A 26441-nucleotide genomic window follows, 5' to 3' on the forward strand; every position below is an offset into this window, starting at 1 on the left:
AGCATCACGAAACAAACCCCTTTCATAGTTTGAATGCCAGAAGATAGTATTATATGAACTTTCACTCACAGCCCTTGAACGTCAATGCAAAGCAAGGACTTAATGATAACTTAAAGAGATTCTGTTAAGGTGTCTTATTTGAAAGCCACTTTATGTTTTATTCTATTCCAGCAAGGAAGTTCATTTTTGACTTCCCAGCATGGGAACCCGAACCTTCTTCCACCACAGAGAGGAGGAGCAAAAGGAGGAGAGGCAACAGAGCTTGCAAATGACCTCCACAACTAGAAAGAAAAAGTTCAAAACCAGGTAAGCCATAGAGTTAGAGACAGGCCGAGTAAATCAGGTCCAGACAGGACTTCCTACACTCGGCACTAAGCATTCATAGATTTGTTGAATTTTGAGTTTATGAAATTATGGAATCTTGTCTGGATTTTTTTACGTGCGTCTGCCTCTGGAAGCGAGGAAGAAGAGACTTTCAGCCTTTCAGAGTTATCGATAGCAGCTGCCCTTGCCTTGACCTCCGAAATACCACAGTAAGTCAGAAATCATTAGAACTCAAATACAACCATTGTATGCAACATCACCTTTGTATATAGGGGTCCCAGTTTCCAACTCATTTTGCTGGAAGCAAAAAGAGCAGGTTCAATCAAGAGGTTCTTTCTTTAAAAAGAAAAACACCAGACCTCAACTAAAATGCAGGAAACGAAATTTTATCGCCTTGGTACCTGTGATAATGAGTAATAGTGCCCTGCTCACAAGCAAGGGCTTAAGAGAAACCAGGTTTCATATGAATAAATGGAAAATACCGTCAGATTAATAAATTAATGGTAACAGATGGAGCTCCCCCTCTTTCCTAGAGAATCTTGGCAATCATCCTGCTGTCCATCCTTCTGTGATGGCTGAACACCCTAAGTAGTTAGCAACATCCCTCCTCCCTTTAACCTTTCTCCCAGTTCCCTGCCTGGGATTAAAAGTGGTGATATAGTGGATCCCCTTCTTACGCCGTTAAAGTGTTATATTTCATGGTAGCACTGCTGGTTCCTGTGAGGCATAATTGCCTGACATTCATACCCATACTGCATGCAAGCTGATGTTTCTGTCCTTAGCACTTGTTCTGATTTAACCAAAAATACGTGCTATAAAACAACAAAAAAGACCAAAACAAAACAAAAAGCATTATCGTAACTTCTGTTGGCTTTTATCATCCTCTGTTGCAGGGATTACAAGATAAAAAGAGAAGCTGCCATCCTAGAGCTAGAACAGAGGGGGCAAAAGAGAGTTCGGTTTGGGAATGACATGGAAAAGTTGGAAAAGGAGGTTATTCGGAACTGCAGACTGCTGCGTGTGAGAGCTGACCGGAAGGCCCTTCGGAGGAAGGTCAGATCAGACATCTCTATTGGTAGCAGAAATGGCAACAGGATTAAAATTGCCAAGACTAACTAGCATTCTGGAGACGATTCTAAACCTAATCAGGTGTTAGGACAACCTCAAAACCATTAGAAATAAGGCCTTATACTCCTGCCACTGAAGCATTATCACACATGTCCCTTTGTAAAAGACTTTGTGTAGTTAGAACGTAATCCCTTTCTATTGCCTTTATTTAGTCTATCCTTGTCATAGGCTGTAGAAAAGGCATGCGTGGAGAAGGAATACATTGAGCTGCGATCGGGGCGACCACCTATGTTCTGGATCCCCCTCAGAGTACATGCAGTCTGGGAGAGGATGGAAGTGAAGCTGGCATGTACGGTCCTGGCTTCCCCACCGCCGCAGGTTACTTGGTATGTCAGTTGATAGCAATGACTCATGCTGCCCACGTGGCTAACAGTCTGTGTGCGTTTCAGGAAGCAACCAGAGGAGTAACATCTGTGTCCTGCTAGAAGGAAGGAAGGGAGAGCTTCAGAAATCACGGAAAACACTTTCAATTCTCCAGTTCCACTGTTAGGACCAGTAAAGACATTAAGTAATCAGTGGGCCGTGGAGGCAGTGGACAGTCCTACGGGGCTCCTTCTGGGATAGGACTGACATTCATGTAGATTTCCCTGCTTCCCTTGGTGCTGTCCTCCATCCTGCAGGCAAACTCAGGATTTAAGTCTCGGAAACCAGGATCTATTGCCAGCACTAAATCACTGCACACATACGCACCATCAAGGCTTGGATACCTTGGATACTATGCAAGTTTTAGCATTAAAACTTGCCATCACTCCTACAATTTGTAAAATACAAACCAACTCTTTCATTTACTCAGCTTTGCATATTTACCAAACCACAGGAGAGGAAGTGTTACGTACTGGGCCTGACTGCAGCATTTACCGTTAATAACAGAGGGATGGAAATAAATGAAAGATCACCTCAAAAAACAATTTGCAAACTGTACTTTGACCAGTTTGTTAAAGTGATCGACCATTCCTCCCATGGAAGGTTTGAAGTATGCAAACATTTGGATTACTAATGACTTCGTAGGCAGCTAACTCTGCCACTGTCAGAACTCCTGATGTCCTGTGTTCTTCCAGAACAACCTCTTTGAATTATTCCAAGAACAAAGAGAATATGAACCTCCCACAGATTCCCAGTGAACACAAAGAAGCAAGAGACAACTGCCCGAACTCCCTCGCACAACCTGCAAAGCAGGGAGCGCAAACTGAGGAGGAAGCAACAAGCCAATGCTAAGCTGCCCGTAGGCAGTCTGCAAGCAGCCCTAGGGAAGAAACAGACGCAGGACTATGGGAGGGGATCTAGGTTAGCTGCAAGGCTGTTTTGGGGTGTGAGAGACCTGTAAAAGAGGGAATTGTGTCTACTCCTCTGTTTTGTTGTGCCTCTGTTGTGTTTGACATGGTTAATCATAAAATAAAGTGTTAATTTTACCAGTCAATTTCTCTGTCCTTTCCTAAGCAGCATGTTTCCTTTGTGTTCAACTAGGTATAAAAATGGAGTGCGTATTGATCCTCGCCTAGCCCCAGCAGGAAAATACAAGATAAAAAACAAGTTTGGGATGCTGACCCTGCACATCAGCAGGTAATGTGTGTGCTCGTCCGAGTTGTTTTTTCAGTTGAGTAAGACCTGCTCTCCTGAAACTCCCAGTTTGTGTATGCTAAACAAAAAAAAGAGAATTCTTCTGGAATCTGACCCTGCTTGACTTTAGTGGGTTGTGTCTGAGCTAAACCTTTGCCGTTAGGAAGTTCATGAGGTTTAAAAAATCTTAAAAAAAAAATTTAGAGCCTTATTTGGTTTTGCTCTTTTTAGGCATGGCCAAAATTTTCTCAATCAGGGTAAGGCCATGCACTTTAAGAGCACTTCACAAGCAGACATACCAGTGTGATTTAGGATGGATCAATGTAATCAGAATGACATTAGTTCAACTCTATGAATTATACATGTGATAAAGATAGATGCATATCTTCAGCGGAATGAAGTGTTTCACAGGTCTTTTGCTTGTTCATTACTTGAAATGTTTTGCTTCTGTGTATCAAGAGAGAAAAACTGACCACTAAATATAAGAAATCCTTGTAATTGAAAGGAAAAGCAGCTTCTTGACGAAAAGCAAGTATCTGCTTCTAACTTCTGGAATTAAAGGGGAACAAACCTCCTTGAATTTGTCCCGTGAAGTATGAACAATAACTGAAACCTAAATGGAGCGGAAATGTTTTTTTTCCAGATGCTCCATGGAAGATTCTGCTGAATATAGTGTTGAAGTTAAGAATCAATACGGCGAGGCTTATTCATTTGCTACAGTGCTTGTCAGGAGTAAGTAGGAAATGTTCCTTTGGTTTTAAATTTACAAATTCTTTAGATTCTTCAAAATATTTTCAATGCTATACATTATATCATAGGAACATACAAGCACTCTGGAAAAACAGAGAAAGAAGTGAGCACTCTGTTAATAGGAGAGGAGAATTTCTCTCAGTTATTAATAAGGGGAAAGCACAACTGGGTAAAATAATCCTTAGCTACCACTAACTAATATGTATATGGCTGATATAACGGCTTCTCTTCCTCAGTCACTTCTGGACTCAGGCAAAATCTTTCAGATTCCATACGGACACAGCTGTCCTTCCAATGTGCTGAAATTGTACTAAATTTAGGTACTTATTTCTTCTGGACTGATGTGAAACAGCCATACAGTTAAATACATAACAGGCTTAGAAAGAGTCTGCTGCATTTCTAAAGATAAGCAAGAAATTGGTTAACAAGTACTGTGGCTTTCAAAGGGATCTCTCAGTGCAATATTGCATAGAATACCGTATTTCTCTCTCAAATCTGTAACTACCAAGAGCAAATACAAGATTTTCTTTTTTGGATCTGTGCTGTTCTTAAAATAACTGGCATAGACTCCGTAGATACACATACTGCACAAGCCAAATCCACACATATGGTGAAGGAAGTAAACCAACAGTATTTAAAAAGGGAAATTATATCAAGCTTTAAGAAATATGCAGTGCAGTCTCATAGGATCATAGTTTAGCTGTTCACATTTATATATATTTACACACATATATATAAAAATAACAATTTTGTCATAAAAAGCCTGAACAGAATAGATCCACAGAACTGTAGACAACTAAATGCTTCAGTGGGACTGACAGCGTCCAGGGAGTAATTCCAATGGTAACAGGAAGGGAACAGGTTTGCTTTGGACATCTTACTGGTCACGAAGAGATGGGTTTCTTCAACTGATTGAATTGCAAAGCCAGCCTGAACTATTTTTTCAGACAGAAGGGGTCTTCTCTGGTTTAGATAGTATATTTATTGTTAGTGCTTTAATATATTCTTGGTACTGTCATGGGTTATGTTATTATCATCCTTATTCTTTGCATGCCATATTTTGATCACATCGGAATACAGTTTGGGGATACATACGCGTACAGAAGAATGTGACTCCAGAATTGTAATAGAAGTGTATTGTTTATGATATCTTTCAGATCCTCTAATTAAACAATGTCAAAATTCAGCATATCTGGAAATATGCAGCACACACTTAACAATTCTAAAGGGACGTGTATAATAGCCCATAAAACCTTCATTTGCAAGCCTTCTCAGATTCCTAAACTGCCCTTATCCTAATGCAGAAATACAGAAAAATTTACCAGGTGCGCAATGCTTCTCTTCTAGAAAGGTTCTTATAGTATGTCCAGAACTCAGGAACTGGGCCTTTGCCATAAAGCAGAAGCAGCTGTCTGAAAAAAAATCCATGGCGATAATCACATACTCCTCCCAATTCCCATCAGCATCTTTAGGATCAGAGCAGGCACGATGGTAGAATAAGAGCTGTGGTCTAACACAGAAAACCTTAGATGGGACTGATCTCTTCACCTCTAAGTGCCTGATTAAACTGCCCTTCATCAGGCTTGATCAGCATTTCAAACAGCTTGCAAACATTGTTCCTTGTGATTGGGGGTGAGAGGCCCACACTGTTCCTTCTCACTTGACCCTGCCTAATGCCATCCCAGTAACATGATTCTTCCTTTTGCTATTTGCATTTAACGTTCTGAAAATAGAGACTACACCAAGGCCTTAATCCTGCCTCCACTGGAAACATTCCTCATCGCCCAGGCAGGCCGATGGCATCTCTTCTCCTGGCCCCACGCTGTCTGGAATGCCCTTGATGCCAGGGGAGGGCCTCCGGGATCTGTGGTTCACTTTCCCTAAAGACATCACTGAGGGTCTCACAGGACCTGGAATGAGGCTGTGCTTTGCCTCTTGTGCTTTCTATTTCTTTCCTCTTCAGCTATTAACACTCAGTCCTCATCTTTTGCTTATGAGTGAGCTCTGCTACTGCCAAGCTTCATTCATTGAAAAAATAGGCATCATTTTATGTGCATTTCTTGCAGCTTATAAAGATAAGAAAGGAAAGTACCTTAATTTCATCCTGTGTGAAGTGCATCAGTTCTTACATTTCGGCTCCAAATAATTTCATTTTGTGCTGTGATGCCAGCAGTTCTCACAGGCTAGATCAGGTGAAGCAGGCCAGCATTCACATACAATGTCTCCAAAGAATCCACGACTGTTGAAACAAGTGATTTGGCAGGGGACACACTTCCCTTGGTCCAGGAATTCCCTCAGTGTCTCAGGACAGATATCCTTTCTTTTGGTTAAAGCTTGAAGTCCCCGTCATTGGTAGTCTTCAAGAATCCCACACCATCCTCTGGGAATGCTGCTTAAACCCAGGGGTTTGGCCAAATTCCACTTTCAGTAATGTTTATGACACCAACACTTTTTCCTTTTCCGTGCTGTATGTGGCAATAAGTAGCTGTCACGCTCTGTCTCCAAATAGGGACATAATTGAAGCATTTCAGTTATGGGTGATCCTAGATTGTGACGCTTCTAATTTGGACAGTACCATGTTGGTACACCCATGTAACAAAAGTTGTGGCTCTCTGTATGCATGCTTTTATTCAGCATAACTTTCCTAGTGCAGCTTAAAAAGACAGAAGCCAAACTGAAAAAAAGCCTCCTTAGCTATGAAAAGCCGTGTGCACATGAGCATTTAAAGCAGTATTGCTTATACTAGTATAGTCATATGAACAATTTCCTATGTAGATGCATCCTGAGTTGTTTGTGAAGGGCATCAGCTGTCAAATGAATTAATGTTTTACCATATGATGACACTTTGAAGGTTCACATTAAGAGCTGGTTTGAGGGAAAAACATAGTTTGCTGAGCATCATTGTATGTTTTTGAGGGGAAGATAAACACTGGTATGAGATTTGCTAAATGTGTTTTCTTCTTGTCTTATAGAATATTACGGAAAGGAGTCAGGATTTGATTCAGAAATATACAGAAGTGAGTAAATGGTTGTTATTATTATTACTACTTTTATTTTTATAGCCTGAAGCAATTTGATTCTTTTCTTCTGAGCTATAGCTTTTCCTATTAGCCTGACTGCACGTGAAAAGTAAAAGGCTCAGGTACCACTCTAAATATGTGATAATAAAAATACTACAAGGAGGAAGGCTCTGGGAAGTCTATCATGCTGGCTTTTACTCTTGTTTCATAGGATCCCTTATGGCCAGAGAGGCAGATTTTGCTTTTCCACTGAAACCCTTATTTTCAAGAGAAAAGGAGCCTTTCACCCTCTCCTGTTACTTCTCTTCTGATTTACTTGAACACCAACGAGACATTACCTGGTTCAGAGATGGTTTGTATGCAACAGCTAAGTTTATATACATGTACCTATATGAATATACCATTTGAATTCACAGGTGTGTTCTAATGTTCACAGGAGAGAACTAGAATTCAGGATTCTTGAGCTGCTCTCAGCTCTTCTCAAGCTACAGATGTTATTATTTAATTTGTATGTTTTCCTCACTTGTAAAAGGATGACACCGCTAAAATGTTTTGGAGGTAATGACTTATCTCTGCTCGTAAGAATAGTTTAAGAGCCTTAGTTCTATACAATGAAAGGGCCAAGCGTTTGAAAAGCCAGTGGTTCTCTAGTGAAAAAAACCTTTTGGATATTCTGTGTTGTTCTGCTGGCAATCAAGGATGTTGATCTTAGCCAAACTGGTAATCCTTCTGTGCTATTAAAGTTTTGGAAAGCAGAAGCAACACAGTAAGACTGCTCTTGCCATTCCAGCACTTCTGCCAGTATCAGCTGTGAAAATAGCAGGGCCTATTGAGTTTTAGTGATTTGAGGAGAATTTGGCTAGAGTTTGTATCTCAGATCTGATAAAAATACACAAAATGCACAGTATGTGCCATTCCGCTTTCTTGGTTTTGAGCACCACTCAGACAAAAGACCCTGCGTGCTGAGCAGTCATGTATCCTCAGTTAGAGCTGGCACAGTATTTGGCAGACTTCAGAGCATCCAGTTACCTGGTGTGAAGAGTACCTTTTACTCCCTAATTCATCTGAAGCTGCATTTTATTACTCCTTTTCACTTGGACTGCAAGCTATTCAGGACAAGGACCATGATTTTTGCTCTGCATTTGTGTACAAAGGGAACAGAGAGGCATAGCAACAAAGTAGGATCAGAGTCCATGACTGTAACTTGGAGGCATAATAATAATATCAGGAGTGTCTTAGAGATCCCTCATCTTGCTCTGTGGGTTTTTTTGCATTTGGAAATATGCCAGTCCTGACTCAACCAGTTCAGGTGGAGTTCCTTTACCCCTTCTCATGCTTCACAGGCAAGTTGCTGCAGAACTCTGAATGTCGGGAACTAAAGTACCAAGACCAGGAGGCTTCTCTGACGGTGTCATGTGCTTACAAAGAAGATGAGGGATTCTACACTATCCGTGTCCCCTCACTGGATGGATATAAAGAGCAGACCACTTACGTGTTTGTTAGAGGTATAAGCAGGATTCTATCCTACTTAGAACAAAAGCTCCTTTCCTAATACCTTGGCATAAAGGAATTCACAGCCTCATAGACAAGAAAATATCTCCCAATTTTGTGCATGGATACAGTTATCAAAATGTCCAAATCTTATTTTCAGTAGTGATTTAGGTATTAGAAAATATGACTTGTATTACTGGGATGTAGGCCCTCAGATACTTAAAATTAAGCTACTGAATGAAAATTTTGGTACAGAGAAGAAAAAAACCTAACCATTATCACTTGGTGTTTCTATAGATGCTGCAGCAGAAACAGCTGGTGCACCTGGATCCCCACTCAACGTGAAATGCCATGATGTAAATACAGACTGCTTGATTCTTTCTTGGGTAGCGCCCAGTGACAACGGAGGAAGTCCAATCCTGGGATACTATATTGAAAGGTCTGTATGTTAATCATCTTTGAGCAAAAATGCTCATGATCATGTTGTGGAAAAACCACGAAGAAACTCCATGGGCTGTGTTTCATTTCAGGTGTGTTGCTGGGTCAGAGGATTGGGTCCCATGCAATGACAAGCCTGTGAAAACCTGCAGATACCCTGTCTTGGGCCTTGCTGAAGGACAGACATACCAGTTCCGAGTAAAGGCCGTCAATAAAGAGGGCATCAGTCATCCTTCAAAAACCAGTGATCCAGTTACAACATATGACACCAGCAAGGACAAGAGAGTGACAGGTTTGTACTAAAACCAGGAAAATTTTCTCCTTAAGTACAATGTGAGGCTGCAGGTATAACTGAATGCAGTTTGTCCAGATCCTCCCCATTCTCACAAATATCATTGCAACATACTGCCATGCCTTTGCTGAACCCACCTTAGTACTATTCTGAACAGAAAAAGATCAAAATACCAGTTACGACATTTCATTGTATGTGTAATTAAATGTCTATAATTATGCATATAATGAAATGACACAGTCCTGGGCTCTGTCTTTCTTGACAAGCCCCAAGCATCTTCTCTTAGTGGATAACATTGCCCTGTTTGACATTACAGTTATTCCATACGACGAAGGCAGGACGATAGAAATTTTCAAGGATGACCTGGAAGGTAAGTTCAAATTTATACTGAGCCGTTCTCTCAGAGAGGAATGGTTGTTCTACAACGAGATCTGTAATAACATGACTCTGAGAAAACACACTTAGGAAAATATATGGTGAAACATCATTGTAAGCTGCACAAGGATCAGAAACTATCCTAAATAGCACAGCCTTTTATAATAATCTTGGTTTGCCGCTATGTCCCCAAAGGGTTTAAGTCTCCTCCTTTATATTGAAGAATCTTACTTTATAGTGGGAAAACATAATCCATTGTAAAAGAACTTTTTTTTCCTGCCACATTATAACTAAAGCATAGCCTATTCTGACTTCCCATAGGACATATTAAAATTCCCTTGCCACCCACCAATGTTCATGCAAGTGAGGTCAGAGAAGATTATGTGGCTTTGGCCTGGGACGAACCAGATCCAAGAGGCAGAGAGCCACTGAATTATTATGTGGAAAAGGTAAGAAAATAATATCACATAGAAGGGAAATTGCAGAACAGAATCATTTATTTCTCAGACGGCCTATAGCACAGGCAAGGCTATTCACTGTGTCGATAACCGGAGAATTACAGCCTCAAAAATGGCTTGCTCAGCCTCTCTCCAGATCCACAGTTTACTTGAGCTACGATCGTGACTCTTGACACCAACTCAAGTAGTAATGATTAACAAAGAATAAACAAGTAAGTTTTACACCACAGAATAGTAGCAGAGTTTTAACAGGAAGACTGTTCCTGTCCTATGGGCCCTTAAGCGTGGAAAAGCTGCAAAGAACTGCACAATAGTTCACTTTCCAGTTCCCCACTAATCATTTTGCCCGTTAATTAGTATCTTCTACCAATCTCCTTTCACACATACTCATTTCCCACCTGCTGTACCATTTCTGCTGCGAAGGGTCCCTCTGTTGCCAAGGAAGAAAAGTTTGGGTGTATCAACAAGAAATAAATCATTTGGTTTGTTTGTTTGTTTTAAAACTACTTTCCTGTAAAGATCAGCTTTGTATTGCTCAGGAGGGTTTTAAGCTTGAGTTACAATATGAGTTGTAAATCATCACCTTTTTCGTTACAGTCAATTGCAGGCAGCAACTCCTGGCAAATGGTTAATCTGGATATGCCAGTTAATTCCCCAAGATTTGCACTCTTTGATCTCGTTAAAGGAAAATCATACTGTTTCCGCGTGCGATCTGTTAACAAGTATGGAATCAGTGAGCCATCCCTGCCCAGTGAGCCTGTAACTGCTGGAGCAAAACTGGGTAATTATTTCATTAATATGCTCTACACTAATGACATGGAAAAGGAGATGTACTATGAAAGTAATGTGTGGGTTCCCCTGCCCCTCCTTTCCTTTAAACTTCATGGTATATGATTACACAGCAGTTGCTTTGATATCAGGAAATCTCTTAAAGCCTTAAATCCTTGTTTAATTACTTTGCAGTTGGTCAGTGCAGTGTAAATCTAACCAAGTGATGATAGGGGAATTACATTTAATAAAATAAGAAACAGTTGAAGCCTGTGTTTAATCCAAGTATGCTTCCAGCACTGTGTAAGAGAGTGATTACACAGACCAGTGTTGGAAGGAATGATACAACTGCTGAAGGAGCCTGTTTCTGGGGGCTTCACACAGAACAGCAGTCTTCGCAGTGCTGATTTGTTTTGTTTTCTTCCCAGACTGAGCTGACAAAAGTAAGAGATGCAAAGGCTCATGCCCATGTTTCCCTTGTGCAGAGATGAGCACTCACTCTTTCTTTTATTTTTTTATATTCTCCCATATTAAAGCTGCCTTAGTGTTCACTCATACTGTCCTTTTTCAAGAGTGAAGCAGGTCCCATTTCATTGTGGAGTCACATGAGAGTTGCTGTATGAATCTCATTTCTCCTCTACTTCAGAGAAGGTTAAGTAGGTGTAACTCTGCAGAAATCAATGGGCTGTAAGGGAGAGGAATATGAGATATGGCAAACCCAAACATAGAAGTATAGGCTGTAGACTGGGACAATGTCCATGGTATTTTGCTCTAATTTGAAAATGATGCTCCGGAAAAGGTGAATAAATCAAACAGACCAACTCACTGATAGTATTTTTTAAATTCATAAATTTTAAACCCCTCTATTTTTCTCTGTTTTTTCCTTTTTAGCTACTCTGCCTCCACCATCTCAGGTTTTAGCTTTCAGAGACACCAAGACATCTGTTGTTTTGCAATGGGATAAGTTAAAGGATGGTCTGGAGCCTCTTGGCTACTACATATATTGTCGGGAGACTGGGACAGAAGAATGGCAAACTGTCAATAATAAGCCCGTGACATGTAATGAGTGAGTTCAGCTCTTATACTCCACTGAGAGAAGACAGGGTGCCGACTTGGATTCTTCTGTTTAAGGCTGGAGTCATATTTCAGATAAAAGAAGAACTTCCTTCTCCGCACATGCATAAGCATGCATGCACACAAACACCACATCCTCTTTTAGAATTTAGTATTGCTCAAAGTCTCACTTTTACATCCAAAGCCAGACTGATAGCAAAGTCTGTGTATATATCTGGATATATATGTATATATGTATATATCTGTCTCTGGATCTGCAGAAGGTAGATAGACCTTGTGGCACCAGCAGAACTACATTCCATTTTTTTGCTTGCTTTCCAGTAGAGTAAGTTGGTGTCACTCTCACATAGGATTTAGAATACCTCTCTAGCTATGAGGGTCACATGTCAAGCAGAAGAAGTCCATTAAAAAGTCCTATTTATTCTACAGACAATGCCAGCCAGCAGTGTGACACCTCTCTATCTGATCTATACTTACTGTCTGATTTATTGGTAGCCATTTTACGTGACACAGTGAACTTCAATTTGTAATGGCAAATAATGACTTTGTAAGTAACAATGCCTTATTAAAATGTATTGCTGTCTGTTCAAAAGACTGTTTACCTGTATTTTGAACAGTCAAACACAAACATATTAATTTGCTCTCCTAGATTTACTGTTCCTGGGCTGCAGCCTGGAAAAGAATATGTCTTTTGTGTGAAATCTGTCAGTGAAGCAGGACTAAGTGAAAGCTCACCAGAAACAGATCCTATCGTTGTAAGGCAAGCTATTGGTAAGTAGTAACATATACATGCACATACACACAAAAACTAAATCCCTCAAAAATGTATTTATCATGCATAGCTATTATTACATGTAGTGGTAATAACATTGAGCAGATAAGCAAAGCAAAGCAACAGGGAACTGATTTTCTTGCATCCTGCAGCTTCTGTCATCAATTGTACTTGTCAAGGGTGGACAGAGTTAATGAGCATTTTGACTTAGCAGTGTGTTACATTTTCAGTATTAATTTGGCACTGGTACAAGTGACCATTTTAAGTGCTCAATTATGCTGGTATCTTGAAATCATCATTGTGAACGTCTCCAGGGCAATTACAAAATCCTACCAACCACATTAGCCAGTATCTAACCCTCCATCTTCTCCATTTTATCGACCCACTGCTTCCATCTTTTCTGTCAGACAAACCATAAAGCAACATGCAAGAAATATCCTGAGACACATCCGTGACTTTTGCTGTGACTTCCAAATAAGAATCTGGTCATTTTCAAATACTTTTACACAGCAAAAGTGGTATTAGGGGGCCTTAACACAAATGGAATCACATCTGGTATGAGCACACAGAGATTTCCTCAGCCCAGTTCATCCCATACCTACACCTCTTTTCCCGATCCCTAGATCCCAAACCTGCATTGAATAATACCGTGTTTTCTCTCTCCCTCTGCCGCACAGCTTGTCCATCAGCACCACACGGGTTTGTTCTTCTAAATTGTGGGAAGGCTGACATGACCATCGGCTGGAAACCCCCGAAGCGCAAGGGAGGAACAAAGATTCTGGGTTATTTCGTAGATCAGCATGATATATCTGAACTAGATTGGCATGAAGTCAATATTCAGCCAATTCCGCAACGAGTTTGCACGGTATTCATTTCAGATACAATACTGTCCTTCTTTAAGCATAGTGGGAACCATAGCTGTAACAAGGGTTGAGCTGTTTTCTAGTCTAGAACTCTCCTCCTACCCTCACAAGACTACGACCATGCAGGATTGTTCTAATAATCTGTTTGCACTTCTGAACCCAAAGGTCAGCAACCTTGAGGAAGGTCACCTGTATGAATTCCGTGCCTGTGCAGTGAACATGGCTGGTGTTGGGGAAGTATCTGAACCCAGTGACTTGTTCAGATGTGAGGAGTGGACAATGCCAGAACCAGGTATCTCTCATGTAAAAACAACAGCCAGAAAAATATTTCCAGGTATACTAGTTATCTCCTCACTCTTCTGTGAATCCAAGGGACTTCTGAAAACTATAGGTCTGTAGAAGGGTGGCTCCCAGTACAGAAAAGCACACAAACTTCTACGGAAGTTTGATTCAGGCATAGGCTATTATTTCTCATTACACAGATACAGCACCCAGGTATTTTTAATAACGTTTCCAGAGAATGAAGAATCTGGATCTAATATCTTAATGTCTTTGTATATTACACCAAAGCAAATAACATTAAACCTGCTGGTGCATGCATTTTCTAGAACCTACCTCTACAGTTAATTAGCATAGAAAGCATCTCCTATGCGCCCACTATTTCCTTGTTACCTTAAAACTCTCTACTTTCTGATCTCAAACTCAAACAAAGTGCACCCAGTTGCATTTTTTTAATGTTACTGTTTGACAGCCTACCCTTCTTTGAACAGGCCCTCCTTATGATGTGAAGTGCACTGAAGTGAGAGACACATCCCTGAAGCTACACTGGGAAGCACCATTGTACATAGGAGCAGGTCCTGTTACAGGGTATTATGTAGACATGTGTGAAGAAGGATCAGAGGAATGGAAACAAATAAATAAGCAGTCCATAGCCACCACCCATATGAAGGTCTGTATATGCACCTAGTATCCAACTGTTGCTTCTCATTTAGTCTTACGTTAATTCCTGTCATTGTTTCCTGCAGGTTTCAGATCTGGAGACAGGGAAATGCTATATTTTCCGAGTAAGAGCACTGAACAAGGCTGGAATTGGACCCCCTTCACTCCCCTCGGATCCTGTGGTAGCTAAAACCAAACCCGGTATGAAACTAAAAGTGATGAGATAGTGCAAGTCTGTAAATACTATGATGATTCCGGTAAAAAAATGCTTTATGAAACATCAGCTACATGTTTCATAGCAAGAAAGAACCACAGTCAAAATAAAGATTAGCAAATCAAACTGCCCAAATGAATTTACTCTAGCTGTACAGTCTGTCTTTTTTTTTTTTTTTTGAGTTAGATGTCCAGAAGCTAAGCCCTGATCTATTTTGGTAAGGAATGTTTTGTGGTTTTTTTCCTCATACAGGCACAAATGATATTGAACTTGGGGTCGATGAAGAGGGTTTCATTTATATGGCTTTTGAAGCTCCTGAAAAGAATGACTGCTCTGAATTTATCTGGTCAAAGGACTATGAAGGACCACCAGATGCTGACAGAGTTCAGACTGAAGAGAAAGGCAATAAGTGAGTATATAATGCACACTGAGAAAATTAATTGTGGACTGTCAAATAAAGAACACATTAAACACTGAGAAAAATGTGAAGCCAAATGCTTCCCTCTCCTTCCAAGCTAAAATACATATACACAATTGAACTTCTGCAAATCTCTGTACCTGATTCTCAGCTCTGGTGTCCATGAAATGGGGCATTCAGTGCAATCTTCAGGTCACAAAAGGGAAGCATCAGCCATCATACTGCTAATGTTTTTGCCTTGCTCCTCAGTGTCACATATAAATGACAATAAGTGCTATATTTGATGTTCCGGGTGTATCAAATGTATTGCATTCTGTTACAGAAGGCATAATTTTTTAGGATATTATTATTATTATTATTATTATTATTATTATTATTATTATTATTATTATTATTATTATTTCTAAGATCTAAGCTATTATTATTATTATTATTATTAAAAACTAATAATTGACAAGAACAAAAATCTAATGTGCTATAATTTTCTAATATTAGATGTTTAGAGGAAAGTTTCTCCTATAGGAATAGTAAGTGATAATGATAATAATGATAGTGGCATCATTGGAAAGATGTTTCCCATTCCTTGAAGGCTCAAGGGCAGTTTCTTTTACAGTCCCCTAAGAAAAGATTCCATGCTCCTGGAAGGTCATTTTTCCATTACAGTTCAGATTTCACACACAGTTACACTATCACAGTGATTTAAAACTTCTCTAACATGCTTCTTGAATTGCTACAACTAACATTTTGTCCAGACATAACGAAGAATTATCTTCACAACCTTTTCTAGTCCTCCTCCAATGTTTCGTACTTATTATCTTCTTCTTGACATAAATAAAGCTCATTAACAAATTAAATTAATACAATTAATTCATTTTGGCCTAGTTGTACTAATCTAAATAACTTATTATTTGCATTTCAGATCTGGACAAGTTATTGAAACGTAGCCATGAAATCAGGAACCCATGTAAGTTGAAAGAGTAAGAAGCCACTACCATATGTATAGACACTGAAAGGGGAACCCTGGCATAACCCCGGCTGAGCCAAATTCTGTGGTTTGCCTGTGAATTCCCCTCCATTCTTCTCTTTGTTTTCCAGTGATCAAGCTGATATCTGGATGGAACATTGATGTTCTGGAGAAAGGAGAAGTGCGGCTGTGGTTGGAGGTTGAAAAGCTGTCACCAAATGCAGAGCTGCATTTAATCTTCAATGACAAGGAGCTGACAAGTACTCCAGTATGTTTTGTTTTGTTTTTAATTCTGACTTACTTTCCCTCTGCTGAACAGGGAGATAGAGCAAATGGGTACATTCCCAGTTTTCTAAATTCCCATCAGATATTTTGATGTGTGGTTTTGGAAGACTCTAGGGCTTGGTTTTTCCACCGTGCATAAACAGAAAGCCAACTGTCTGATTCTCAAGCTGTCCAGTCCTAGTATCAAGCAAGGCTGCAGCATTGACGTTGTTAGTTCAAGACAGTGTAATATTCCTCTGTGCTATGGCCAGCAAAACCTTCAGTGGTAACACTCAGAGAACGTCCCCTCCTTATCCAGCTTTCCTGTTATCCCCCCCGTCCTGAGAAGGCTGCCTCTGACAATCTTGCCACAGCAGAGACTTCCCTTTTATAATGGAATTTTCTGACAACAAACCTCAGCCTTGTGTAATTCATCTGATACTACAAATGCAGCAGAGAGCTTTGTCTTAGACAAACAAACTCGACTCATTTCAGTGGATGCTAAAGAAATACCATCTCTCACAATAAGACAAGATATTTTTCTTCTGCTTTACCAAGCAAAGCTGCAAGCTTTCCACCCTATCTCTTTGAACTGAATACAGATAAATCTCATGAATTGTAAAAGCAGATGAAAGTGATTTATTTCTCAGTCAGAGGCACTGGAAATAACACTGCATCATGTGTTACAGTGCACTCCAACCTTCTGATACATTTAAAAAAATGTTCTAGCCTCTTCCTTGTCTTCCCATATCAAGTTAATATTATAACATTTAAAAAGTATTTGGAATGACAGGACCAGAGGGGAGAACAGTTGAGAATGAAGAACAATATAAATCATTCGCCTGTCAGTTAAATGCAGTGTAGCAATGCCAAGATAACAAAAAGAACAGATATAACAGAGGGATAGGACTAGGCCAAAGAATTTCAGAGCTGTTATTGCGATGTTGGGTTTTTTTAAAGCAATGTGTAGCAAATTTATTGAAGGCTTTGTCTATTCGAAGCAGTGTCTTTTCTACACTGGAGAACTGACACGGTTATGCATGATTACAAAGTATTTGTTGAGCTCTTTGTAATGATAATATTTGCTTAGAGCAAACAAGGCAGTAAGGCATAATGATGATATTTATGTTTAAGCGCCTGGCAGGTTTCGGGGTGTATGTATAAAAGGTTCAGTAGTGCTTGCATGATGTCAAGAGGGTGGCAGTATTACTCATCATTGCCCAAATATGCAATTACATGCCACAGATGTATAATTAAGTGCAACACTTCTATTATACTAAAAATCATGCAGATTCTGGTAAGCTGAAAAGTCTGTAATATCCAACAAGAAAGAATTTATTGTGTTATGTGGTTTTAACAGAAACTTTCTCTCAGAGAAAAGTTCCTGCTGCAAATAATAATTGAATAGATGAATCCCAGAATATAGAATATCAGAGTGCATTGGCTTCATTACTCCTGTAAGGTAAGGGAAAGTATATAAGGATACATATATGAAAGGACTGTAATGTCTGAGTGTTGTAGAAGATGCTGTGCCAGGATCTGACCTTGGAACAGTTCCGCAGTGGAAAAACTGTTCAGTTTATCGTATTTCCTTTGTTTTACACAGACACATAAAATAAACTTTGTCAAAGGAAAAGGTCTCGTAGAACTGATAATCCAGAATTTCTGTGATGACGATAAAGGGATGTACACAGCCCAGCTGCAAGATGGAAAAGCTAAAAATCAATTCACCCTACTTCTTGTGGATGAATGTAAGTGGAAATTCAGGATCAAATATAGACTGCCATGCTCAGTGGAAAGTTTTCTAGGCACTTAAGGCCCCAAAGTATTTCCGACAGTTATAATGGCAGACTGTGAATAGGGAGACAAATATTTATTTTAGCACACATTTACAGTCCAGGAATCATGTAAGAAATTATCTGAATTTCTCTTTAACATAAATTGAAGCTTTTGGTCTTATAAATAGGGTCCTTGATAAAAATGGTCTGCTAAAGCAAAATACCAGTGGAATGATTAGTTATTTTTTCAAATGTTTTACATATTAACTTGCTATGGCAAACTGTCTGTGTCTTGGGAGTAAACTGTATGACGTGTTATTACATGTACTCATTTATCTCAGGACAGGATCAGGTTGAAAATTCAGTGTATTTAGCAGCTGGTTAATTGCATTAAACTGAATGCAATAAAGAAACCAGTGTCAACTGTACTCAAGGACAAGTCCAAGCAATAAAGAAAGCTGAACATGAAACACACAGGGTCCCTGTATGTGCTAGTACAGAGAGCCTTTTATAATTAATTAAAAATAGAAAGTAACAAGATTCTCATTCAAATACTTCCCCATAGAGTGTCTATCTCTATTTTCAGTTCTTGCAAACAGTTTGCTTTCAAGTGACCTTCTAAAGCTTCCAAACTTTTTGAATGGAAAGTGTCTATAAAACATCAAGTCTACTTGACTCCCTTTACAACTGGTGGAGAGAAACAGGCAGTTTTACAGAGTTATTCAGCACATGCTATGTTCAGGATATAAAATAAGTTTGATGAATTGTGCTCTAGAAGTGCCCATTTTTCTTTACTGACAATGAAGGAAGTAGAGATAACTGAAGTTACATGCGGTTGTCTAAAACAGAGGTAAATTCTATGCTCTCTGCCGCCTTCTGTGTTTCTTACTTTTTAAACATTTTAATTTCAGATTAATGCAGAATGGTCAGGTCTTCAAAGACTCTTTTATTTTAATGAAAATAAATGTTAGGTTCTGAGCAACCAGTACAATGAAAGAATGATGGTACTCATCTGTTAAGGGTTCTCGGTGGGGACCAGAGGTAACTCATGCACTAGAGATGTCTTATAAACAAATATCACAGCTCTAGTGATAATACCTTTCGTGATCAGAAATTTCTAAAGTGTTACACTGAGAAACAGCAGGGGGTTTGTTGACTTTGACCATTGTTGTTCTCACAGGTTTTGCTAAAGTTGCAGAGGAGGCTGATGCAAAACGGAGAGAATGGAAGAAAAAGCAGGGTAAGATAAGCTGAAGGTTAATGACTTGCCAGAACTATGCCAACAGGATGGCAAAACCTGAGCAAAGCTATTTCACTGAGTGCTCTAAATAATTTCCTTTATCATCTTTTTAAGTGTATTATTTAAGCTGATTAATACACTAGGATAAAAGTCCTTATTTTAAGATACTCCGCCCTGCTCTTAAAGATCAAAGTAATTTATTTAAATAGTTTTAGCCATGCTAGCCACAATCCTCAGTATAGATCTTCTGCATCAGTGCTGTAACACTGAACATTTTTGAATTCTGAAAATTGTCCAGTCTGAATATATACCATGTAATTAAGATCCACTCACTTTCCTTGTAGCAAAGAGGATTCTCTAGATAAGTTTAAAAAGAACCATGCATTCCACTTTCACTTTATCCTCCATCTTATATTTATGAATAAGGAAGTTTATAAAACAGTTTCAGAGGAAAAATACTACAACTGGAAAGGTGATCCCCTTCTAGCAGTGATAAAAATATTCACTTAATAACAACTGTGATACCACACTAGACTATAGGTCCAGTCTCCTGTCTTCAGAGATGCTTCATATAAGATGAAAGTGTATATAAAGGAATCTGTCCCCCAGTTTACCCTCCCAGAATCAGGAAGAAAAACAGAAAGTACATGGCTTTTCTATTCTATTGCAATTCACCTGGGAAATACCTATCAACTCCTACACTGACTTGATGCAAAGCAGAGTCATAAAGGACTGGTTAGGCAGCATTATTAACTACATTTGGAGACAGGATTCCTCAACAAAGATACGCTACCTAAGGATATTACAAAACCAGCAATAATTATATGCTCGAAACTGTGGTGCTTATCGCATGCAAAACTCAGTGGCGTGAAGCGTTCCCTACAGACTGCACTGCTGGGATTCACCGCTAGATGGAGGCATTTCTGTAGATAACACGAGAGCTGTGGAAATGCACTGCAAAAGACATTTATTTTCTTTTATAGGTCCACATTTTATAGAGAATTTGAAATGGAAGGTTACTGAGAACTGTGAAGTACTCCTTACCTGCAAGGTACATACAGCTATGTGATGCAACTGCACAGTCTGAATTCCTTTAGCATTAAATTTTAGATGTGAATTTTAAGGGAAGGGTATGAACAGTGCTCATCCAAATGCTTATTTGCAGACCAATGAAAGTTAAGAGATGGTATATCTTGGACAGAAATTTTAATAAAGAAGGAAGTTTCTAAGATTCTGCAGCAATGTTCTAATGCAAGTGATGTTTCATATTAGAAGGACATCAAAGCATTCAGAAATAAAATGCATTTGGGACCCTGACTTCTAAATGTTGTGTCCAAACAGGCAACAAACCTGAGAAAGGACACCAGCTTCCAATGGTTCTTCAATAAGAAAGCACGAGCAGGTGGTGTGTTTGATCCACAGACTGGGATAGGAACTCTTCGTATTAGAAAGGTGAAAAACATAAAGCAACTCAGAGGCTTTGGTGATCACATGAAAATGCAAAAAATATGGATTGATCTTACTAACATTCAATGTGTGTTTTGGGTAACGCCCACTAAATGAAAGAAATTGAACAAATGCTGAGAAAAGCACAAAAGAAGAAACAATTTAACATTATAGTCAGATAGATCTGAATTAGAAATAAGATGTTTGAGTGAGTGTCTGTTAAAAGTTTAACATGTCCTGAGTGGCTAAAAAGAAAAGTGTGGGCTTTTCAGGTTTTCTGATCAGGACTGGTTGCCTAGTCTGGAGATGAACTTTAGTAACAAAAAAAAAAAGTTACTGAGCTCATTACAGAAGTAACTGAATGAAATTTTATGGCTTGACCTATAGAGAAGGCCAGACAAGCTGATATAATGCTCCTTGTAATCTTAATTCTGCTTCAGAGAAGATACAGCTGGAGAAAGGGAGCCTGATGGTGCATTTAGAGTTTTAGTGCAATCTCTGCGTGGCTAATTTGAATCTTGTTTGGGTTTGATTTTTCATCTTAACTTCAAACAGCCCAATCAGCTATAGAAAACAAGTAGATAAATGTATGTGAACAGGAATCTCTGCTCACACAAGTCTGAGGACCAGCAGGAACACTGCAGGCTGGAAGTCAAGAGCATTGGCAAAGCAACACGAGGAAAATTTATGGAGCAGTGGGCATTCATCATCACTGAGTCTCAGACGTACCTGTACCTTACACCACTAAAGGCACGCAGTGGTACAGGGTGACTGAGGGCAAAAGCTGAGATACTGACTCCCCATAACTGACAACATCGGTTGATAATCATAACTGATTATCATAATTAACTGATATGATATCAGTTCATAATCAACCAGGGCCCGCTCTAACCTTTCAAAGGAGACTCTGGGGTGAATTGCCTTTTTTGCCCTCCTTTCTGATCCATCCAGCCAAATTCATTGGGAGGGAAGAAGAAAATCTCAGCTTTTCCCCCTTTTCCAAATCCTGCCCTATTTCAATGAAATGTGAAATTTCTGTTGGGGGTGTGTGTGCGTGTGTTTGGTTTTGGGGTTTTTTTAATAAATATTATATAGGTACCTACATATTTGCTAGATGACCAAAGCAGATGAGGGCCAATACAAAGCACTTGTTTCAGACGACCGAGGAGAGGACTACACCCAACTTGATCTCACAAAAGGAGGTAAGAGAACCTTGTATAAGGCAGTAATACACATTCACACCCCTGCCTGGGATTAATTTTGGATTTAAAAACAAATTTCATAACTTTCTACTGCATTGTTCATTACCATAGTACCTACATGCTTTTATAGGGATTAAAACCTGAATAAAAAGTTACTGGTCAAGTTTAAAGAGTTTCATGATCTACTATAGCATATATATATATATATGCTGATCATTTTAAAAATCACAAATATTTCATGTGAGGTTGGAGTCATAAAATGCACTATGTAAAACAGTCTCTTATTCTGCAAGAGTTATACAGAGCCCAATGAACAGAATAAGTCTCCTCTGTATCTGCACAGCTTTTTTTTTGCATCTGTCCATACTGTACTTCATTTGATAATCCACAGAAAACTTTTCACTCCTGGAAGTTCAGCCAGTCCTCCAAAGCATCAGGAGAACAAATTTCCATTTCCACTCTGCATCCCCCACCAGTGAAAAAAATTCTAGGCTGAATTACAACGACAGAATAGTTGTTAAAGACAACATCAAGTGGAAAAACAATTACATGTTACTGCAGATTCCTGCTTCACTTTTCAGTGTTCTGAATACGCTCTGAAAATTGAAAAATAAATATGCAGTTCTGACATTCTAATGTCATTTACATATATAGTCATTTATCAAGCTATGACCGCATTATAAATTCTGTCAAGCACCACAGTTAAAAGCTCAGCAATGTTTCAGTCACTTCAACTCAGCATCAATCAGAAGATTCTGCTTCCCAAGATTAAATCCTACCCTGACATCTGGAATCTATCATTTAAACCTGATACATAAATCTGCTTTCTGCGTGGCAGACTGTTGCACACGTTGAGTGCTAAGGAAGATAGAAGCATCTAAATATAGTAAGAACACCATCTGAAAATAAATGAGTCAGTGGCAAAAATTCCATTCTGAGTAAGCTTTGCAACAGAAAAAAACAAGTAACTACTAGATATAATACATTCTAAACATAATTAAATTAAGTTGGTAGATCAGATGTCATTTGCTAAATATTGTATTTATAGACACTTAAATCTTTATGTCTTTGCAGCCTTTGAAGACCTTCTCAAGGAGCTGTGTAGGATCAGTGGTATGTCATTTTCTCATCAGCTGACACAGTAATAATGGAAGGGGAGAAAGGTGGGGTGCTATAATCAGAGCAAACTGCTCAGGAGCTGTTCCTGGGTTTGGCTCAACTACAATACCACCCATTTACTATTCCTTTAGTGTTAGAAGCACCTTCAAACTGTCAAGGAGGATGGTCAGTAAATAAACCCAGGGACATAAAACCCTCTGCACTCACAAATTAATTCTGTGACCTTTACGTGCCGGCAGCCTGCTCCTTGTCACAACGCTTGCTATGTGAATTTGGCCAACTTGTACTATTTCTATCTGAGAGATGTGCACTCCAGACCCAAGTCTCTAGAAGAGATGCTGACATTTTTCTACCAGCTGCTAAAAGATCCAGGGTCTTCAAGAGGTAGAATACCATCCTACTTTCAGCTAGCCACATTCTCCAGAGAGAAATGTTAATAGGTTGCTTGGGATTTTGTTTGCGTAACATGTAAAATTGTGCATTCTTGAATGTCCTCCTCAATTTCAGTCTTTCAATTATACTATTAGCTCTTTCTGCTACACCTCTGAAAATTCAGCCTACTGAAGAAGGCATCAAAATCTACACAGATGTGAAGTACTACACAGACTACATGAAAACAACTTGGTATCACAAGTAAGTCCCCAAAAGATATTTGCAAGGCTTCTGGAGTCCTGTTGCATGTAACTGTTTATCATCAAAATTAAACATGTTGGGCCTGAGCCCATAGCTTTTTAAGGCAATGGTAGATTTGTCTGAGTAAGGGCTGAAAAACACAATTCACTCTGCATCCTGAAACATGTCTGGGAATTCCAAAATAAGCAGTCATGTTATTTTTATCTTAGCACTGCAGAAATATTTATAAGTGATCATCTTTACTAGAATAATAATGATGCATTTAAGGTACTGCTCAGTTACAGCCACCTTGGTTACATACAGGAAAAGGAGTTGTTTTTTTCAAATTCTTTATTTCTACTACTTTGTACTTCCCTAAACAACTCTATTCCCCCACTCTGAATAACAAATATTCCCAAACGTTATAAAATTCTGTCCAAACACTAGCTAATTTAGCCTCATAATGTCTTCATGAAATGGAGAAATGGTGGTTTATTAGATACTGCCTACACACGTATATAAGGAGGCCAATTTTTAAAAATGTTTAAGGGCTCAACACTTACAAATATTCAACATCTAAATCCTATTTAATCTCCTAAATAAGAACTGAAAGGTCTTTTATAGAGTTTGTAGAGGTTTGGCAAACTGCCTAAAGGCACAGCTAGAGGCCCCATGAGATTTTCAAAAGTGACTGAGTACGTAGCTCTCCATGAAATTAACAGTGAGGTCCTGACTCCCACTCTCTTATTCTAACCAGTATAGGTCTAAAAAAAGTTAGCGCTCTAATTTATAGAGCTCTGCTAAATACTATTGAAATGGTATCATTTGTTTATTTAGGGAGAAACAACTGGAAAGCCGTGACAGACTGAAAGCTGGGAGCACAATGAATCAGATCTGGCTTCACATACTGAACCCAACAGATGCAGATAAGGGAAAATACACCCTGGAGTTATTTGATGGGAAAAACTCTCGCAAACTGTCAACTGACTTGTCTGGACAAGGTAAGCTGAGTCAAACACCACCGTCATAGGAATGAGATATACCTGAGCTGCTTTCCAAGATTCCTTCAAATCACAGGCAGTGATTCCTCCCTCCTTTATTTGAGCTGGAGCCGCAGTTCCATGACAGCACGCTATGAAATTGGGTTAAGAAGGACAGTGAACTGCCCATAGAAGTCAGAGGAAACACGGGGAGAGGAGCAGTGCGCAGCAGAAAGGACTGAAGCCCTTAGGGAGCCTTGCTGCCATAGCATAAGGCACTCCTGGGGAAAGGATGAGTGGGAGGGCAGCTGCTCCTGGGATGTGTCCGATTCCTCCATAGGCCAACAGAGCTTACAGGTGGTATCTTGGAAAAGAGAATGTGTCTTCAGGTTTACAAAGATTTTTCCAAACTGTTCAAAGTGGGGTTTTTTTTTCCTCCTCTGGACTTCTCTTTGGAAGGAAAATACTAGGCCCCACTTAACTTCAGTAGTATATAAATGGATTCGTATCTCCTTAAGGCAGCTATAGATACTGTCTAGATGATAATTATACATATCTATGTGCACAAATACCTGTAATTCCAGCACTGATGCACTATGTTAAATCTACTAAGTCAAATGAAATAATCAGCAACTTTCCCTAAAACCTTTTCATTCCTTGCAGCCTTTGAAGATGCCTTGGCTGAGCACAGAAGGCTAAAGTAAGTTCCTGCCTAAATACTTTCACAGCTAAATCTATTTTGAGTGTCATATCCTGTATTGAGAATACAATGCCTAATAAATAAAACCACTATAATTTTATCTCTCTCACTTTCAGGGAAGCAGCAGTAGCAGAAAAGTGTAAGTAAATTAATTTCCTTCCCTCTGCGAAACAAAGTCAAGTGGTACGCCGATATGTAAAACTAAAAGGTCATATTTATTCATTCCCAGGTCGTGCCAGAGTTGTTCAAGGTCTGCCAGATGTTGCCACCATCATGGAGGACAAGGTAATATTGAGTAACTGTTCATATAATTGGCCCTTGCACAGACATAGAAGCATAACTGATGGGGAGAAAACTACTTGTTTTCCCTTCCTGTACGTTCCCAGGAGCTTTTCTGAGCTACTGCAATCGCCAAAGGTGTGAAGCGGTACCCTCCGCAATACTTGTATCAGCCCCCTATATTGTTGATGGTGCTTCCAAACATGCACATGCTTCTGCTCTTCGTGGCACAGAACGTCGTTCTTGCAGGTTTCAGATGTTACTGCTTCCTAGGTCTGTTTCACAGCCAGATCCTTTCTGTTGTCTTCCCATTTCATAGGATTAGACTAAGGCTTTTAAGTGCTGGACCTGATTTTTCTATCATATCAACTTGCTGCTTATATTTCTGAGTCACATTCCCCTTTACTGGTACACAGGCAGAATAAAAGTCCTGCAAAGTAATTGCAAATTCACCATGTACCTATTTAAGTGTCACTTTACAGTGTAAGAAAGCTATAAAAAGACAGTAGCACAAATATGAGTCAGGCCCAGTGAATTCAGTCAGGTTAATCCTGATTATACTGGAGGATATCAGGAAAAGGAGTGGACAGGCCTAGAATCTCACCTACTGAAAAATCTAAGAGAATTTATTTTTTTCTTAATTTCTCATCAACTTAATTTCCTTGCTCATTTATATCTTCATAATCTATTTCTGCTATCTGTTTTACAATAGACCCTGTGTTTAACTTGCTGTGTATCTGGAGATCCTTACCCAGAAATCACTTGGTTCAAAAATGAGAAGGTTATCGTCTTTAAAGATCGTTACAAAATGGATGTGAAGGGGACAGTTGTCACAATTACCATAGAGAAAGTCTGCAATGAAGACACAGGAAAATACAGCATCTATGTCAAGAATAAGTATGGTTCTGAAACAGGGCAGGTTACTATCAGTGTCTATAAGCATGGAGAGATACCAACAGGAATGGAAGAAGAGTAA

The 26441-nt window shown here is 39.3% G+C and overlaps 1 protein-coding gene across 1 annotated transcript; it reads left to right on the forward strand.

Moving 5' to 3' along the window:
* Window positions 1–199: 199 nt before the first annotated feature.
* Window positions 200–26441, forward strand: MYOM3 (myomesin 3). The gene is made up of 35 exons (XM_009276295.1): window positions 200–306; window positions 459–533; window positions 1218–1377; window positions 1621–1778; window positions 2917–3012; window positions 3653–3741; window positions 6732–6776; window positions 6991–7131; window positions 8123–8284; window positions 8568–8709; window positions 8801–9000; window positions 9317–9370; window positions 9697–9824; window positions 10431–10614; window positions 11493–11667; window positions 12325–12446; window positions 13125–13312; window positions 13476–13602; window positions 14081–14259; window positions 14336–14450; window positions 14716–14865; window positions 15801–15845; window positions 15977–16113; window positions 17716–17860; window positions 19068–19127; window positions 20111–20178; window positions 20469–20579; window positions 21688–21775; window positions 22850–22888; window positions 23422–23527; window positions 24344–24507; window positions 25150–25186; window positions 25303–25325; window positions 25416–25471; window positions 26178–26441. The coding sequence occupies exons 1-35, from the start codon at window positions 200–202 to the stop codon at window positions 26439–26441; spliced, it is 4140 nt and encodes a 1379-aa protein (XP_009274570.1).

This window comes from Aptenodytes forsteri, unplaced genomic scaffold (assembly GCF_000699145.1).
Source record: "Aptenodytes forsteri isolate BGI_AS27 unplaced genomic scaffold, ASM69914v1 Scaffold321, whole genome shotgun sequence".
Classification (NCBI taxonomy): domain Eukaryota; kingdom Metazoa; phylum Chordata; class Aves; order Sphenisciformes; family Spheniscidae; genus Aptenodytes; species Aptenodytes forsteri.

Excerpts from the sequence above, each read along its gene's own strand:
- MYOM3 (XM_009276295.1), top strand. The coding sequence starts at position 200 with ATGGGAACCCGAACCTTCTTCCACCACAGAGAGGAGGAGCAAAAGGAG. Across the intron at positions 1,779-2,916 it reads CCACCGCCGCAGGTTACTTG|GTATAAAAATGGAGTGCGTA; the intron begins GTATGTCAGTTG and ends GTGTTCAACTAG. Across the intron at positions 11,668-12,324 it reads AAGCCCGTGACATGTAATGA|ATTTACTGTTCCTGGGCTGC; the intron begins GTGAGTTCAGCT and ends TTGCTCTCCTAG.